Source organism: Mastomys coucha, unplaced genomic scaffold, assembly GCF_008632895.1.
Source record: "Mastomys coucha isolate ucsf_1 unplaced genomic scaffold, UCSF_Mcou_1 pScaffold1, whole genome shotgun sequence".
Classification (NCBI taxonomy): Eukaryota; Metazoa; Chordata; class Mammalia; order Rodentia; family Muridae; genus Mastomys; species Mastomys coucha.
The window spans coordinates 49,916,901-49,934,629 of record NW_022196891.1 but is presented as its reverse complement, the minus strand read 5'-3'; the positions used below and the strand labels follow the sequence as shown (position 1 = coordinate 49,934,629).

General features: G+C 39.5%; 1 protein-coding gene across 13 annotated transcripts in view; it reads left to right on the top strand.

Moving 5' to 3' along the window:
- The window catches only part of Smg7 (SMG7 nonsense mediated mRNA decay factor), a 62,709-nt gene that overhangs the window by 44,090 nt on the left and 890 nt on the right, over positions 1 to 17,729 (top strand). For 7 of the 13 annotated variants that reach the window (XM_031384839.1, XM_031384823.1, XM_031384800.1 and 4 more), the window contains 14 exons: positions 614 to 776; positions 1,218 to 1,371; positions 3,250 to 3,320; positions 5,250 to 5,310; positions 6,954 to 7,073; positions 8,365 to 8,791; positions 11,008 to 11,152; positions 11,574 to 11,956; positions 12,728 to 13,099; positions 13,752 to 13,901; positions 15,830 to 15,910; positions 16,240 to 16,399; positions 16,961 to 17,131; positions 17,251 to 17,396. In XM_031384839.1, coding sequence (XP_031240699.1) covers positions 614 to 776; positions 1,218 to 1,371; positions 3,250 to 3,320; positions 5,250 to 5,310; positions 6,954 to 7,073; positions 8,365 to 8,791; positions 11,008 to 11,152; positions 11,574 to 11,956; positions 12,728 to 13,099; positions 13,752 to 13,901; positions 15,830 to 15,910; positions 16,240 to 16,399; positions 16,961 to 17,131; positions 17,251 to 17,396 — 2,604 coding nt within the window. The remainder of the gene's footprint in view (positions 1 to 613; positions 777 to 1,217; positions 1,372 to 3,249; positions 3,321 to 5,249; positions 5,311 to 6,953; positions 7,074 to 8,364; positions 8,792 to 11,007; positions 11,153 to 11,573; positions 11,957 to 12,727; positions 13,100 to 13,751; positions 13,902 to 15,829; positions 15,911 to 16,239; positions 16,400 to 16,960; positions 17,132 to 17,250; positions 17,397 to 17,729) is intronic. The other 6 variants (XM_031384845.1, XM_031384826.1, XM_031384812.1 and 3 more) reach the window with 3 other exon arrangements.

Below are 17,729 nucleotides of genomic sequence, written 5' to 3'. Positions count from 1 at the left end.
TATATATATATATATATATATATATATATATATATATATATATACATATATATATACACACACACACAAGCTCTAAATTGATTAAAACATCTAAATGTTTTCTTCTCAGGCCGTATTAAAAATATATGCAGTTTCTGGGGCTGGAGAGATTGTTCATCTCCTCTTCCAGAAAACCCAGTTTATTTCCAGTACCCACATGGGAGCTTGCACCTATCCATAACTCCAGTTCCAGGGAATCAAATACCATCTTTTGGCCTCTTTAAGTACCAAGCATGTATATGGTACACAGACAATATATACTCAGGCAAAATTGCTATATTTATAAAAGATAAAAGTAAATAAATCTTTAGTACATGGACAGTTTCTTAAAGCAAAAATGCTCAAGTAATAGTTTAAACTACTGTGTAGTACCCAAATTGATCCTTTCTAGTGTAGTTTTGTTTTGTAGACATTAGACCTGTATAAAATACCATACATGAGTGGGACAGTTTAATCATCCAGTGATGCTGTTACAGCACTCTGATTCTGAGTATAGATGTTTAGTAGTAATTCTTGTGTCTAAGATGGATCCTGCTTTTGATAATATATGCAGTATCTTTGTCTCCCATTACAGAGACTGCTGTTCCAAAAAGCTTTCAACTCTCAACAGTTAGTTCATGTCACTGTCATTAACCTGTTTCAACTTCATCATCTTCGTGACTTTAGCAATGAAACAGAGCAGCACAGTTACAGCCAAGATGAACAGCTGTGTTGGACACAGTTGCTGGCCCTCTTCAGTGAGTATTAAGTCATTCAACTTTGAAAGGTGAAATCTACATGTATTTTTGTATATTTGTGTATTTTTGTAAATGTGGTCAAATGCAATGATACATAAAAGGAGCCCTATATTTTTAATATTGGATTAGAGAGACCTAAACATCAAATTCTGTCTTTTTGTTATCTGCTTTATATAACATTTTAACACAGAAGGTGTTTTCTCTATTTCTATTTTTTTGATAGTCTCACTGTTTTTCCAGGCTGACCTTCAACTTCAGGGTCCTCATGTTCATGGAATTATAGCCATGGGTTACCATGGCCAGCTGAAAATATCTATTTAGAAGGAAACTAAGATATGTGAATGTTTAATACAGCAGAAGGCTCATAGTAATATTTTAAACTGGTATGCTGTTTCACATGACTTATATATTCTGAATCTTTTTCTCCATCTCATCCCCAAGTGTCCTTTCTTGGCATCCTGTGCAAATGTCCTCTGCAGAATGATTCTCAGGAGTCCTACAATGCCTATCCCCTTCCTGCAGTCAAGGTCTCCATGGACTGGCTAAGACTCCGACCTAGAGTCTTTCAAGAAGCAGTGGTGGATGAAAGACAGTAGTAAGTGTTGTACAATTTTAAAGTGGCTGGGTGGTTTGTTTGATATTCAGAGACACAGGAAAACTGCCTTCTAAGAGAATATTGAAAAATTGAAGACTGTGTTTTCTGCCCACTCATGAAAATTGAAATGAAAACATCCATGCATACTTTAATTTATTTTGAATTTTTTGTTAGGCACATGATCTTAGATAGAAATTTGTTGCTCCTATATTCCTCTGTTCCCAGTTGCCATATCGGGAAGAGACAGATTTTAAAATGAACTTGACATTAAAAATCAAGTTATCTTTTTTTTTGTCTTTTCGAGACAGGGTTTCTTTGTATAGCCCTGGCTGTCAGGGCTCACTCTGTAGACCAGGTTGGCCTCGAACTCAGAAATCCGCCTGTCTCTGCCTCTCATGTGCTGTGATTAAAGGTGTGCGCCACCACCGCCCGGCCTCAAGCTTGTCTTTTTAAGCCGAATCTGTGCTATCCTTCTGTTTTGTTTAAATAATATACTTCCATTTTTTATACACAAATTGATTCAGCCTTGTAATTATACTTAATTTTTATTTTACTTAGTCATAAATGACTGAAAATAATTCTTACTTTCCTTAAGACAGTAGAAACAATTCTTTTAAGAACCTTTGATTTTAGTGATGAATGACATTTTCAGTGTACTTTTTTAAAAAAAGATTTATTTTATGTATATGAGTACACACTATAGCTGTACAGATAGTTGTGAGCCTTCATCTAATTGTTGGGAATTGACTTTTAGGACCTCTGCTTGCTCTGGTCAACAGTGCTTGCTCCTCAATCCCTGCTAGCTCTGGCCCAAAGATCTATTTGTTATTATAAATAGGTACACTCTAACTGTCTTTAGATGCACCAGAAGAGGGCGTCAGATCTCATTATGAATGGATGTAAGCCCCATGTGGTTGCTGGGATTTGAACTTGGGACCTTTGGAAGAGCAGTCGGTGGTGCTCTTACCCGCTGAGCCATCTCACCAGTCCTTCAGTGTACTTTGGATTGTAGAAATAATGTTTCCAAAAAGACTGTGCAGTGGCAAGCAAAGTTCCTCCCCTGCATATCTTAGTAGTTGTTTTAACTCTGTGAAGTTTCTGCTGTGGCCTGGGATGTACACACCAACAAGGCACTACCTAATTAATAAGTAATGGAACCTCATTAGAATTTTCTTCCTCCCCAAATAAAAGTACATTCATTTTTAACATCACTATGAATGTGATTTAGGAATGTAGCATAGGATAGTGTCTGTCTCCTTTTAATATTAATGATGGCAATGCTAGTACTGGGTTTTAGGCACTGCTTTTTTTTATATAAAATTTTTTCTTATGTGTGCTCCTAAAGTCAAACTTGTGTTTTACTTAATAAATTGTCAGAAACTCTAAACTATGGGGGTTTTACATTGGCTTACAGAGGCTTCATGTTTTGGGGCAAGACTTGCCTGCTACTTTTGTTTCTACAGTGATCCTTTTGGTTGCACATGTAGTGGACAAGGAGATTGTAGCCATGTGCATTTGGACCCTAAAACAGAATCTCTGTAATTCACTTTGAATAGAGATTTGAATTTAGTGTAGCCATTCTTTGTCACTAGCTGAAGAACATTTCCACTGTTGTAGAAATGTATATATTCAATCTTTGATAAATTATTGTCAACCCATTAAACAAGCATTGGGAAATAATATACAGTAGTGCATTTCTCACATGTGTTTTTGCCTATGTAGTTTTGAAAATGTCTATTGGGGTTTTATATAGCCTTTAAATGTCAGAATAGTGGGACAATGAGTAAAGGAATCCTTAGAGGTGCCATTTTTGTAATTTACTAGTTTTCTAAGTTTTCTTGTATAAGAATAAAATATGAAATTTTCTTTAACTTACAGCATTTGGCCCTGGCTAATTTCTCTTCTAAATAGTTTCCATCCCCGTGAAGATGATCTCTCAAATACTAATGGTAAGAGGTGCATAAATTGTGTATTGTCCCCCTGGTTCTCCATCACTTTTGGTGAGGCTTTTTTTTTTTTTTAAGATGTACTTATTTATTTATTCTTATGTATGTGAGTACACTGTTGCTGTCTTCAGACACACCAGAAGAGTACATCAGATCCCATTACAGATGGTTGAGCCACCATGTGGCTGCTGGGAATTGAACTCAGGACCTCTGGAAGAGCAGTCAGGGCTCTTAACCAGCTGAGCCATCTCTCCAGCCTTGTTGGTGAAGCTTTTTGTTTTACTTTAAGAGAGGCTCTGACTTCTGGTAGTGATGAAGTAACTAAATGTGGGTAATTTTCCTAAAGTCCCCTCTGATACCCAGTAGAGTAGATATTCATGACTTTACATTCTAGCCATTGTCTTCCATCTCTTCATCATTTGGCTCTTTGGGATATTTGCTTGTTTTAGGGGTTATATATTTTACATGTATGAGTATTTTGCCTGTGTGTACATATACATACCATATATTTCCCTGGTATCCACAGTGACAGAACAGGGGCTTGGATTCCTTGGAACTAGAGTTATCGACAGTTCAGAGTGGGTGTGAGAAACAAAATTTGGGTTCTACAAGTACTCCTAACTGCCGAGCAGTCTCCCCAGCCCCACTAGATACCCACATATCACACAGAATTTAGCACATAAGGCATAAAAGATATACATTTTCAATAGGTCTCCCATAGTATTATAGTTTATATTATCCACATGATAGTGCATGATCTTAGGACATTCTCCTGTGTACAAACATAGGAGTCATGTACCACTTTAAACATGCTTTTAAATTTAACAGTGTAATGTTAACATTTTCATTTGCTGCTAACAAGTTTTTACTGACTTAATATTTTACTTCATATATGTGTCATAGTCTATTATCCTGTCTTTGACATATTCCCTATCAAGGTCCTAAGAAGATACTCAGTAAAATGTTTCACTTCTCAACCATAAGGACCTAAATTCAATACCTAGAATCCATGTAAATAATTTCCTTCATACCTGGAATCCCTATACTGGCAAGCCAGAAACAAGGGGTTCCAGGGCTCTCCCTTGCTAACCAGTCAAGCCTAATTGGATAGTCCCAGGCCAGTAAGAGATTTTTTCTCAGAAGAGGTGGACTGCATTCCTGATGGTGACACTTTAGGCTGTCCTGGCACACAAACATACATGCGCACATGTACACATTTTCATAATTTGTATTTTCTTCAAAAATAGTGCTGTACTAAGCAGCGTGGAGCTTCTTCCTTCTTCCATTATTAGTCATTTGCAGTAAGTCACTGGGTCTTAGGATTTGGAATGTTTGGGACAATACCCAAGATTATTTCTTGTATACTCTCACTGATATTAGTATTGTCACTGGATAACTTAAAGGTCATGTGTAACCTAAACATTGGGCTTATAGATTTGATAATGAAGCTCTGGATTCTGTTTTTGATTAGTTTGTTTTTTTCTTTAGATTTTTCATGACTGTGTGTGTGTGTGTGTGTGTGTGTGTGTGTGTGTGTGTGTGTGTGTGTGTAGACCTAGCTGTCCTGAAACTAGCTGCTGTAAACCAGGCTAGCTTTGAACTCAGAGATCCACCTGCCTCTGCCTCCTGAGTGCTGGGGTTAAAGGTACTGCCACACCTAACTAAAGTTGTAAATTGCTGAGAGAGCAGATGAGGAAGTTCTTTGTGCCCAGCAACTTGAGTGTTTGGTATTGAATGTTAGGGATAGTTAGGGATCAGAGGTGACAGGCAGTTTCCTTAGATCACTTATCTTTATAAGGTGGTAACACTGGAGAGCAGAAAATGGACATGACACATTCTTCCTATACCTTTTTTATTCACTTTTTTCATTTCTACAAAATAATAAGATTTTTATTAAAATGTTTACAAATTTTGGCATCTTCCTTTCTTTAGCCACACCACTTCCAGAGGAGTTTGAATTACAAGGATTCTTGGCTTTAAGACCTTCTTTTAGGTAAGTAGCTTTGAAGTGTTTCCAGTGTTAAAATTTGTAGGAATCTGGCCTACCTTTAGAGGAGCCTTTGAGTTGTCCCAACTGTGTCATCTTTAATATTTATTTGTTTGTTTGTTGGTATGGGAGTGGGATATGGGCATGGTGTGCATGTGTGGGTACATAGTGAGATCAATGTGAAGTGTTTCAAAGAAATACAAAATATGGGGGTGAAAAATAAAATTGTTCTCCCAGGCGATACTTCACAAATTCTACTTTTTTTCTTTCCCTTAAAATTAAGGGCTATCTTTTTTTTTTTTTTTTTAAAGATTTATTTATTATATGTAAGTACACTATAGCTGTCTTCAGATACCCCAGAAGAGGGCATCAGATCTCATTACAGATCTGATCATGGTGAGCCACCATGTCGTTGCTGGGAATTGAACTCAGGACCTCTGGAAGAGCAGTTAGTGCTCTTAACTGCTGAGCCATCTCTCTAACCCCAAGGGCTGTATTAAAAGGGAACCTTTGAGTCAGGGTCTCACTATGTTGCCCTGACTCCATAGTCATTGGTGAACTAAAGCTTGTTGCATAGACTGTATTAGTGTCAAACATGAAGTAATCCTACTGCTTCTGTGTCTCAATTGCCAGTATTATAGCCATGCACTGCACCACACCAGTACTCAGCAGATAGTAAATTTCAAGTAAAGCTATTGCTTTATGTTTTTGCATGACAATAGTATTGACAGTGAAGTGAGCATGAGTGGTAAGAACACTTGTACAAGCATAAGTGTAGCTCCCATCATCCATATAAAAGGTATACTTGATATACCTGTAACCCCAGTGTGTAGCTGGAAAAAAAGAAAGAATGAATGAATGAATGAGAAACAGGTTCAATAAAAGACCCTGTCTCAAGGGAATAAGGCCAAGAAGGACACCCATAGTTCTTCTCCATGTAAATATGCATGTTTCCTTCTATGTAATGCCTATTTTACAAGAAATTAAAAAAAAAATCTGTGGCAAGAAGGCAAAGGGATCCCCTTCTGCATCCTACCCCCCCACTGCCACCCCTGTGGTCTCTTCCTGCCCTCTTGGTCTACCTTTTATCTTCTTCTCTCCTCTTACTTTGCTATCCCTCCATCATTTACTCTGCTTCACAGTGTTTCTTCCAGTGGGATTTTTTATTTCTTCTCAAGTAGCTATCTTCCATTAGCGTAATAACATGCCAAGGGTTTGTTTTGTTTGTTTTGTTTGTTTGATTGGTTGGTTGGTTTGGTTGGGTTGGGTTTTTTTCCCTTTTTTTTTTTTTTCTTTTTGTTTGTTTGGTGGGTTGGTTGGGTTTTTTGGGTTTTTTGGGGGTTTTTTTGTTTGTTTGTTTGTTTTTCTCGAGACAGGGTTTCCTGGCTGTCCCGAAACTCACTCTGTAGACCAGGCTGGCCTCAAACTCAGAAATCCGCCTGCCTCTGCCTCCCAAGTGCTGGGATTACGGGCGTATGCCACCACTGCCCAGCCGCTTTGTTTCTTGTATTTGGAAATATAAATTCAAGCAAATACAGTTGATTACAAGTAGTCTATAGCCTGTGTGGGAAACATCTTGATGTATTTATATTTGGTGTCCTGGAAATTTTCTTCAGTATTTAATCTATAATGTGCTATGTCATTTTTAGGAACTTGGATTTTTCCAAAGGCCATCAGGGTATTACAGGAGACAAAGAGGGTCAACAACGACGAATAAGACAGCAGCGTTTGATCTCCATAGGGAAGTGGATTGCTGATAACCAGCCACGGTATGCCCATGGCCTGCCCCTGCATTCCTTTTTAATCCCTTTATCATCACACACGTGTACTAATGTATGTCTTAGACTTTGATATAAAACTATGACGAACTAAAAGTATTAGCAGCATATCTTGTTAGGAGCCAAGTGGTCATAAGTGTATTTAGTCTCTCTTCTCTCTGTTATCTATGATAAGAAGATTTAATCTTGCCCTTTGTCTTAGTCAGGGTTTTTATTCCTGCACAAACATCATGACCAAGAAGCAAGTTGGGAAGGAAAGGAAGTCAGGACTGGAACTCAAGCAGGTCAGGAAGCAGGAGCTGATGCAGAGGCCATGGAGGGATGTTCCTTACTGGCTTGCTTCCTCTGGCTTGCTCAGCCTGCTCTCTTATAGAACCCAAGACTTCCAGCCCAGGGATGGCACCACCCACAAGGGGCCCTACCCCCTTGATCACTACTTGAGAAAATGCCCCACAGCTGGATCTCATGCAGGCACTTCCCCAACTGAAGCTCCCCCTTCTCTGTGATAACTCCAGCCTGTGTCAAGTTGACACACAAAACCAGCTAGTACACCCTTCTTATTTATCATGAACTGCTACAGGTTGTAAGCATCTGTGTTATTTGAATTGGATTGGACATTGTCGGGTCCAGTGAGTGATTTGTTTGACAAGGATGTGCTGGTCATTTTCATTCAGGACAGAGCAAGACCGCGCTTTTAGCACTAGTTAAAGACAAAGCAGTGATGTTGCTAGTGTAGTAAGAAGAACACAAGTTTTGGAGTCGGGTAGGTTCATGTTCAGTTTCTAGCTCTGATCATTTCCATGAGCCTGGCACCTTCCTAATGGGCCATATCCTGTTAGAGTCAGATAGTATTATTTCTTAATGTTTGTATTTAAACTCCTGCTGTGCTCTGTACTCTTGAATGCTTGCATTCTTAAACTCATACCATTTCTGGGTTTGACTTCATCTATAATAAGTATATATAGCTCCCTTAGAGGCAATGACCAGGACATAGACTAGTGTCTTAAATGATGCTCAGTAAGTGTAACCATGGGGTTGGAAGGGGAAAGACAGGAGACTGAGTGTCATGTGGTGGGAAATATAGTCACAAGAGTCTCATCTCAGGTACTGAGTAAACAGTACTCAGTACTGTTTATGCCAACTGAATCTGTTATTGTTATATTCTCTTTCCTTTTTTGGGGGTAGGGGGTATAAAAATAATCATTGAAGCTACACACAATTGAGTTACTGATTTTTGTAGTTTATGGTTTTTTAATATATTAATTCATTCTTACTTTTTTAGGCTGATTCAGTGTGAAAATGAGGTAGGGAAATTGTTATTTATCACAGAAATCCCAGAATTAATACTAGAAGACCCCAGTGAAGCCAAAGAGAACCTCATCCTACAAGAAGCATCTGTGATAGAGTCACTAGCTACGGATGGGAGCCCAGGACTGAAATCAGTGCTGTCTACAGGCCGAAATCCAAGCAACAACTGTGACACGGGAGAGAAGCCAGTGGTCACCTTTAAAGAGAACATTAAGCCACGAGAAGTGAGCAGAGACCAAGGAAGAAGCTTCCCTCCCAAAGAGGTGAGAAGGGACTGTAGCAAAGGAGTAACTGTCACTCAGGATGACGGACAGAAGGACAGCAGCAAGAGGAGAGCTGAGACCAGGAGATGCACCTTAGGAAAGTTGCAGGAAACAGGAAAGCAGAGTGTGGCAGTGCAGGTAAGCTGTATTTGAACTAAAGTAGGGAGAGGAAGGCTCACACAAACGGCAAGGGTTCTTTCTCTTGTTGTTCATAAAGACCAGTACATTAGCCATTCTGAAGTTTAAGTGCATTCTTTTACCTCATAGGAAGGTATGTATAGACAGAGCTGTGGTAGATGATAACTTTATCAATCTGAAGGAGTTTCTATGTCAGTGAAGTTCTCTTTAACTAAGTGCTCACATAGGGTTGTTTTTTCCTTTGGAAAGTATAATTACCAATTAATATTAGAGAAGAGTTTTGGGGTTTCATAGCATCTAGTAAGATTAAAAGTATATTGAAGCTATTTAATCTAGTAAGATTAAAAGTATATTGTTTTTATTTTTCTCCCCCTGGAGCGGCTGGGCGTTGTAATAATATTCACCTTTAAACTCAGCACTCAAGAAGCAGATGCATGTGGGTCTTTGAAGTACCAAGCCTGGTCTACATTGTAAGTTCCAGGGTAGCCAGGGCTACAAAGTGACCCAATCTCAAAAACAAACAAGATTCACTTTACAAAGTAAAACATACACTTTTTTTTTCTTTTTTTTTTTTTTTTTTTTTTTTTTTTTTTTTTGAGAAAAATGAAACACCTTTTCTTGACATTATTCCTGTTTGAGCCAGTGGTGTTATACAGTAGTATCCTGGTTCAAAAATTGGTAAAACAAGAACTCAAATCTTATTTGAGAAAAACACTTTCCAACTATTTGAAACACCTTTTATCCTTTCCCAAAAGGAACACTGTTAATTTCATACAGTACAGGAGAACCTTGGCTTTTATTAATACTGTTAATATTTGATGACTCTATAAGAAGCTGTGTGATTTGTTAGCTCATTGTGGGAAATGTAGATGTTTGCCTTGTGGGCCTCTATTGCAGCAGGCTGCTTATCAGCAAGAATACCTTCAGTTTATTTGCCTCATAGAATGTGGGGAGGAGGAGGAGGTGGCAGCAAAATGTGGTTCCCCTCTTTTTTAATTTGTTTGTGTGGTTTGCCAGTACACTCATGTGTACATATATGAAGGTAAGAAGACAGCCTTAGGTGTCATCCTCAGGAAGGCCATCTGCTTCCCTTTGAGACAGGGTCCCTCCTTGGCTTAGAGCTCAGCAGTTAAGCTAGACTAGCTAGCCATTGAGACTTCTTCCTGACCCCTCCTCAACAGCACTGTAAGTACTGCAGGGACTGTAAGTATTGTAGCTGGGTTTGTTTTTTTTTGATTTGGAGATTGAATTCTCATTCTCATGTTTACTAACTCAGCCATCCTCTAAACTACACGTGTGCATAGGAAATGGCCTGAAGAGAAGAGGATGTGAAGGAAAAGCAAAGAAAACAAAAGACAAAACCCCACTAAATTAACTAGACCTGGGTTTGAGGACTAAGTCCAGCATCTTCAGTCTGTCCTCTGTAATGGCCTCCCAGGAAGACCCACGCTGAGAATACAAATCTTCTCTGTCCTCAGTCCTTCTCAAATCCACTGGTAGATAACAAGGGTAAATCTGGCATACAGGTATGCTGTACATTCCTGTAATCCCAGCACTTAGAACACAGGCAGAAGGACTGCTACACATTTGAGGCCTGCCTGGGCTACATATCAGTTTCTAAGCTAGCCAAGACTACATAGTAGAACCTTGTCTCAACAATATAAAACAACAGTTTGCAGACATTTGATTATCATGCCCTTTTTTTGTAACAGTTTTCTTGCCTTTTGCTCAACCTTGAGGACTGCCCATGGCACCTCCTTGTTACCTTGATATTTAGAACTTTGGACCTGTTGCTACTGAAAGTATTCTTGTATTTGTTTAAAGAGCTTTAAGAAGTGCTACTTAGTTAAAATTAAACCGGGAGCCATGGTATGTCACCTGTGAGATAAGTTTTCATTAAATCAGAATTCAGCATGAAGAGTCCTAGCTGAATATCATAGGCCAGTCTTTTAGCCTGTGGGTATGAGATATTTCACTTGTACAACAAATGATTTCTACATTTCTTTTCCTTATTTTTCCGTGTTATAAGAAAGCAAAATAATTGCATTAGTAAACGAAAGCCCTTTTTTCTTTTACTAGTAATTTATTTTGATTTTCTTATATTAACTTAGATTGATGTAGTAAGGTTTTAAATATTTTTCTTAGAGTAAGTGGTGCTTCTTTCTAATACATAGGTACCAGGCCTTTATGGTTAGTTTTGGTTCTGTTGATTGTAGGTAAAATCCCAGACAGAACTAAGAAAGACTCCAGTGTCTGAAGCCAGGAAAACTCCTGTCACTCAAACTGCAAGTCAAACGAATAATTCTCAATTCATCCCCATCCATCACCCTGGAGCCTTCCCTCCTCTTCCCAGCCGGCCAGGTAAATATACATTCTTCTGCCTGATTCCTTTAGTTTGGAGCTTTCCGTTCACTCACTGGATAACTTTGTATTCTTAGGGCTGTGTTACTAAGCTGAACTATAAAGGGAAAAGAAGTTCAGCTTCCCTAATGATTAAGAGACTCTGGTTGAGTCACTTCTATGTAGTTAACACATTAGTGCTGGTCAGTTAATATGAAGATTCCTACATGCTGTCATTAAAACATGAAAGTATCTTTAGGAGAGTGATTACTTAATGTTAGAGGAAAAGAAACCAATAGTCTGTATTTCTTAACGTCATGTTAAAGGACTGCATGGTTGATTGTTGCTTTTATAATACATAAGAAACACCCTCTTCTCAAATTTTACAACTTTTCTTTTGTCAAATTCTTTAGAACTAAAGCTGTGCTCTTCTGTTTTAAAGGGTTCCCGCCCCCAACATATGTTATCCCCCCTCCTGTGGCATTTTCTATGGGCTCAGGTTACACCTTCCCAGCTGGTGTTTCTGTCCCAGGAACCTTTCTTCAGTCTACAGCTCACTCTCCAGCAGGAAACCAGGTGCAAGCTGGGAAACAGTCCCACATTCCTTACAGCCAGCAACGGCCCTCTGGACCAGGGCCAATGAACCAGGGACCTCAGCAGTCACAGCCACCTTCCCAGCCACCCCTCACATCTTTACCAGCTCAGCCAACAGCACAGTCTACAAGCCAATTGCAGGTTCAAGCTCTAGCTCAGCAACAACAATCCCCTACAAAAGGCATACCAGCTTTGGGGAAAAGCCCGCCTCACCACTCTGGATTCCAACAGGTAGGCAACAGATGCTGAGATAAATCCATGGTTGACCCTTCAGTAAATACTACTAAAGTTTGTATTGTTAGGAAGGTTAAATGCCTGCCCTCTTGGTTTATTTGTAAAGCGTGATAATGCTACCTCCTTTGTCCATGCTACTTAATTGCTAGCTAGCTCTATTGAAGATTTTCTGTAAATCTTACTTTCTTAATGTGAGTGCGTACATGTGTGGGTAAGCGTATGTGTATGTGTGTTTCGTGTTTTAATGTGGAAGCTCAAGGACAACTGTAGTGTCATCTTTAAAAATGCCTCCACCTCCTTTCAGACAGAGTAGTAGCCACCAATTAGGCTAGACTACCTGGCCGTAGATCCTCCTGTCTCCACTGAGTTTATAAGCATGTGCCATCATAACCAGCACTTTTGCATTGGTTCTGGGGACAGAACTCAGTCGCTTTACCAGCTTTATCATCTTTTTCACCCCTGCACCATAAGAATAAGGCACCATAAGACAGTAGAATAAAAGTAGAATTGTAATCTTAAGGTGTAAGATGAATGGGATACCAGTAAGACATCATATTCTTACGGTACTTTGAAACAGAAGGGGGAACACAACCTGTCTCATGTACACATTCATTAAACTTCTTAAATAATTGAATTGAAAAAAGATAGCCATTCAAAGTCCTTGTCTTCTCTAAATCTCTGAAGAAGTAAAGAAGCTTCATTTTTGCCTAGAGTATTAACTATCAGTGAGATTGCAGTTCACCTTGTTGACAGGCATTTCTTTTTCAGTATCAACAGGCAGATGCCTCCAAACAGCTGTGGAATCCTCCTCAGGTTCAAAGCCCTCTAGGGAAAATTATGCCTGTGAAACAGCCCTACTACCTTCAGACCCAAGACCCTATAAAACTGTTTGAGCCGTCATTGCAACCTCCTGTAATACAGCAGCAGCCTCTAGAGAAAAAGATGAAGCCTTTCCCCTTGGAGCCATATAACCACAATCCCTCAGATGCCAAGGGCCCAGAGTTCTACTGGGACTCTTCCTACAGCATGGCTGACAACAGAGCAGTAATGGCTCAGCAACCAAATATGGACCGCAGGAACAAACGGTCACCTGGAGTCTTCCGTCCAGAACAGGATCCTGTGCCCAGGATGCCATTTGAGGTATGTGTCCTTTCCCATCACCAGGTTCTGTGAAGATCGGTCTGGGGTTACATAACTTGAGAATATCTCAGATAAACACAGCTTTTTAAGTTAATAACATTAAAAGTAGATACATATTTATGAGAAGTAAACATTATAAAGAGTACTCATGATATGGGATTTGGCCTTTTCAAAATCATGTGCTTAGTTAGAAGAGTTCAGTAGCTGAACTGTACTGGTCTGGCAGAAAAAATTATCTCATGGCATTGTGATAGAGAATTCTGAGAAGAGCTCCTTAGTTGGGTTGAGTCATCTAAATTTAAAAATAGGTCTTGTGGGTATTTAAACAAATTAAGTAGGACAAAATCTTTTATCCTCAAACAGGTGCATAATGGGAAGTGCTGTTGTCTATGTTAATTACTCCCTGGCTGCATTAATAGTCATTAATTTGTCCTGCTCTGTTGGTAGTCTTCCTCTTCTGTGTCTCTGTCTTCCTTCACTGTTGGCCGTGCCACCTTTCATTTGTATTTCAGCCTTTTCCCTCTGTGTGCTCACATCACAATCATGTCTCTACCCTTGGCTTTAGTCATGTTATCTGACTAATCAATAACGCTACTATTCTTACGTGCTTTTGTCCCTAATTGCATCTCACAGTGATCCTTTCTGTCACTAGGACCCCAAGAGCTCCCCTCTGCTTCCACCGGACCTGTTAAAGAGTCTGGCTGCCTTGGAGGAAGAGGAAGAGCTGATCTTTTCTAACCCTCCTGATCTTTACCCAGCTCTGCTGGGTCCTCTCGCCTCTCTTCCTGGACGAAGCCTCTTTGTATGTATTTGACAAAATTCTGCTTCTTGCTCTAACCACAGCTTCTTTTCTGAGGTTTTTATAATACTTGTATAGGTGAGCTCTTCTTTCTGGTGCTTTCCTGTGTATAGGAATATAAAGTATATTTCTGTATTGCCTAAAACTAATCTGATAATGTAGTAGATCACAGCCAGTTAATACTGGCTCTGGTTCCCTCAAATTATGGTCTGCCCATACTCTAGGTGATGCTGACAAATGAGCTTCCTTTTCAGGCAGTATATACACCTAGATTCAAATATCAGATATTATATAGCATATTATTTAAGGATTTAGAATTTTTTTAATTCTCAAACGTATATAAAATATTAAAGGAAATGCATTCTAAGTTTTAGAATTGATTAATTGAATTGTTTGGCTCACTGAACCATAAAAGAGCCCTGGTCTAAATTCAGAGTTGGAATTGTAAAACAAAATGGATAAAAAGGGAGAAACTGTCTAGAAAAAGGGTTAAAGACTATAAATGAGTGGCTATGAGTATAAATGATCAGGGTAATATAGAATAAAATGAAGGAATTGGTTACTAATACCTGTTTGAAAACAATCTTCTAGAACCTAGGCTGCAGAATGTCATTCTTTTATGCTCAGTAATATTTACATCATTGTAACTGAGGGTTTGGGTATAAACATAATGAAGCCCTTCCCACCCCCACCCCACCCACCTACACACACCTTAAAACAACTTTAAAAGATTTTTGAGTTTTTCTTTCTAGCTTTTTCTTTCTTATAAATATAGGGCAATAATCCATTAATCGTAGGGTCAGAAAAAATAGCTGCCATTCCTAGTTTGAGTTTGCCTGGGCAAGCTGGCTGTAAAGGCTTCGCTGTGCACTGGAGCACAGAAACTACATCACCTCAGCTGGTGTAACAGTTAAAAAAATAGCCTTTCTTGTACTTAACATAGTTGACAATATAATGTGTGTGAAAATGCTTTACATGTAGTGTGTTCAGCAAATTATTAAACTACTGTCTATTAACAGCAAGCATTAGATCCAGTTTTCTCTCCCCTGCCCCTACACCTAACTTTTTTAGGGCCATTAGTCCCTCCTGCGTAATACACTGTAGCTGTCTTCATATGCACCAGAAGAGGGCATCAGATCTCATCACGGATGGTTGTGAGCCACCATGTGGTTGCTGGGATCCAAACTCAGGACCTTTGGAAGAGCAGTCAGTGCTCTTACCTGCTGAGCCATCTCACCAGCCTTTGAAAGGCTTTGTTTGTTTGTTTGTTTGTATAGCCCTGACTATCCTGGAACTCACTCTATAGACCAGGCTGGCCTTGAACTCAGAAATCTGCCTGCCTCTGCCTCCCAAGTGCTGGGATTAAAGGCGTGCGCCACCACTTGAAAGACTTCTTCTTTTTTTTTTAAAGATTTATTTATTTATTATATGTAAGTACACTGTAGCTGTCTTCAGACACCCCAAAAGAGGGCATCAGATCTCATTATAGATGGTTGTGAGCCACCATGTGGTTGCTGGGATTTGAACTCAAGACCTTCGGAAGAGGAGTCAGTGCTCTTAACCGCTGAGCCATTTCTCCAGCCCCTTGAAAGGCTTTTTTAAGGTCAATAATATTTTAACATTTTAGAGAGTAAAACCTGCCAGAATAATTCGTCTTTTGTAAGGGAATTCCTGAGGGTCGTCCAAAAAACAATCCTGGCTCCTGTCAGCATCTCTGCATTGGACAAGATAAACCTAGAAAAGAAGGTTCTGATCCACCTGTGACTACTGGCACTTAGCTGGTGTCATGGTATTGACAGAGTGAACTTACCATTAACCATTCCTAAGTCCTCTACCATGGGACACATACCATAGACACATGCTTAAGTATTAATCTTTAACTTGAAAGTAGAAGAAATCACCTTATTTCCTCCCTCTGCCTGGAACTGCAGAAATCCTTATTGGAGAAGCCTTCCGAGCTCATGTCGCATTCATCTTCTTTCCTGTCCCTCACTGGGTTCTCTGTCAATCAGGTAAGCAAGCTTAAGAATTTCCTTTATGTTTTTGTATATTGTAGACTGACTTGTCTCTGGGGTAGACTAGTAACCTGTATATTACAAGTTTGAGCCTTTTAAATTTCTCATCAATACTGAATTTCTTAGAGCTTGGTTGACTTTTTTTTTTTAATGGCCTCAGATAAGATAGTTTACATAGAGCAAAATACGGAGTGAAAAAGAAGATGAAAGTGAAAGAAGTTAAGGACAAACTCGCAGTCTTACTAAGAACTTTATAGGTCTGCTGAGCATCCATGAACATGACTTTCTTAAATCTCTTTTTCTGGGTTGTTAACTTACTCTTTCAGGAAAGATATCCAAACAGCAGTATGTTCAATGAAGTGTATGGAAAAAACCTGACAACCAGCTCCAAGGCAGAACTGAACCCCTCAGTCGCCTCCCAGGAAACATCACTGTACTCCCTTTTTGAAGGGACCCCATGGTCTCCATCACTTCCTGCCAGTTCAGGTATCAACTCTAGTACTTAGATTCTAAAACTTGCCTTTCCTATACAATCATATTGACTAAACATTAGTCAGATTCTATAATTAAAAAGTTTATTATTATTATCATTTTTTTTCTCTTTTTAAAAATGTTTTGGGAACTTTTTATTTTATTTGTATGACCATGTGCCACATGTATGCAGTGCCCATGAGGGCCAGAAAGAGGGTGTCAGATCCTGTGGAATTGGAGTTATAGATGGTTTTGAGTTGCCATGTGGGTGCTGGGAATCAAGCCCAGGTCCTATGGAAGAGTGCCTAAAACTCTTAACTGCAAAGCCATCTTTCCAGCCCCCCTTTATTTCAGTTTTATAAAGTCTTAATTTATAATAATTCTTGGGATCCAAGATGCAGTCAGACGCAACAGTGATCACACAGATTGCTTCATGGCCTTTATTTGGCCTTTTCTCCAAAATCTTATAGTAAGGCTTTCATTCAAATTTTGACTACCACATCTGAAGAAAATGTTAGTTCTTGGTTTGGTGTGGGAAACCCCTATTTATGTTCATACATTGCTATTATTCAACAGATCATTCAACACCAGCCAGCCAGTCTCCTCATTCCTCTAACCCAAGCAGCCTGCCCAGTTCTCCTCCAACACATAACCATAATTCTGCTCCATTCTCTAATTTTGGACCCATCGGGACTCCAGATAACAGGGATAGGCGGCCTGCAGATAGGTGGAAAACTGATAAGCCAGGTGAGATCCACATTTCTTTATCTACCAGGCAAAGGGGAGTGACTGCTCTGTTTTTGTCTGAAGTTTGATATTTGCCACTTAGAAAACATTTTGTATTCTTACGTATTGTTCTCTCTTAGCCATGGGTGGTTTTGGTGTTGATTATCTCTCAGCAACATCATCATCAGAGAGCAGCTGGCATCAGGCTAGCACTCCAAGCGGCACCTGGACAGGCCACGGCCCCTCCATGGAGGATTCCTCTGCTGTCCTCATGGAAAGTCTAAAGGTGAGTGGACTTCATGAGGCTCCTGTTGCAGCAGTGTCTCTGCTTTCATCATGGGAGTGAGAGGCATCTTGAGTGTGTTATCAGGGTGTCTGAAGTGTTAGAGGGTTTAGTTTCATCCTAATGTTAAATTCTGATAAGTTTGAGTTTAGCCTTATTTGACTGCGTATGTAATTTTGCCGGGTGGTGGTCACGCACGCCTTTGATCCCAGCATTTGGGAGGCAGGGGCAGGCAGATTTCTGAGTTCAAGGCCAGCCTGGTCTACAGAATGAGTATCAGGACAGCCAGGGCTATTCAGAGGAACCCTGTCTCCAAAAACAAAAAAGAGTATGTAA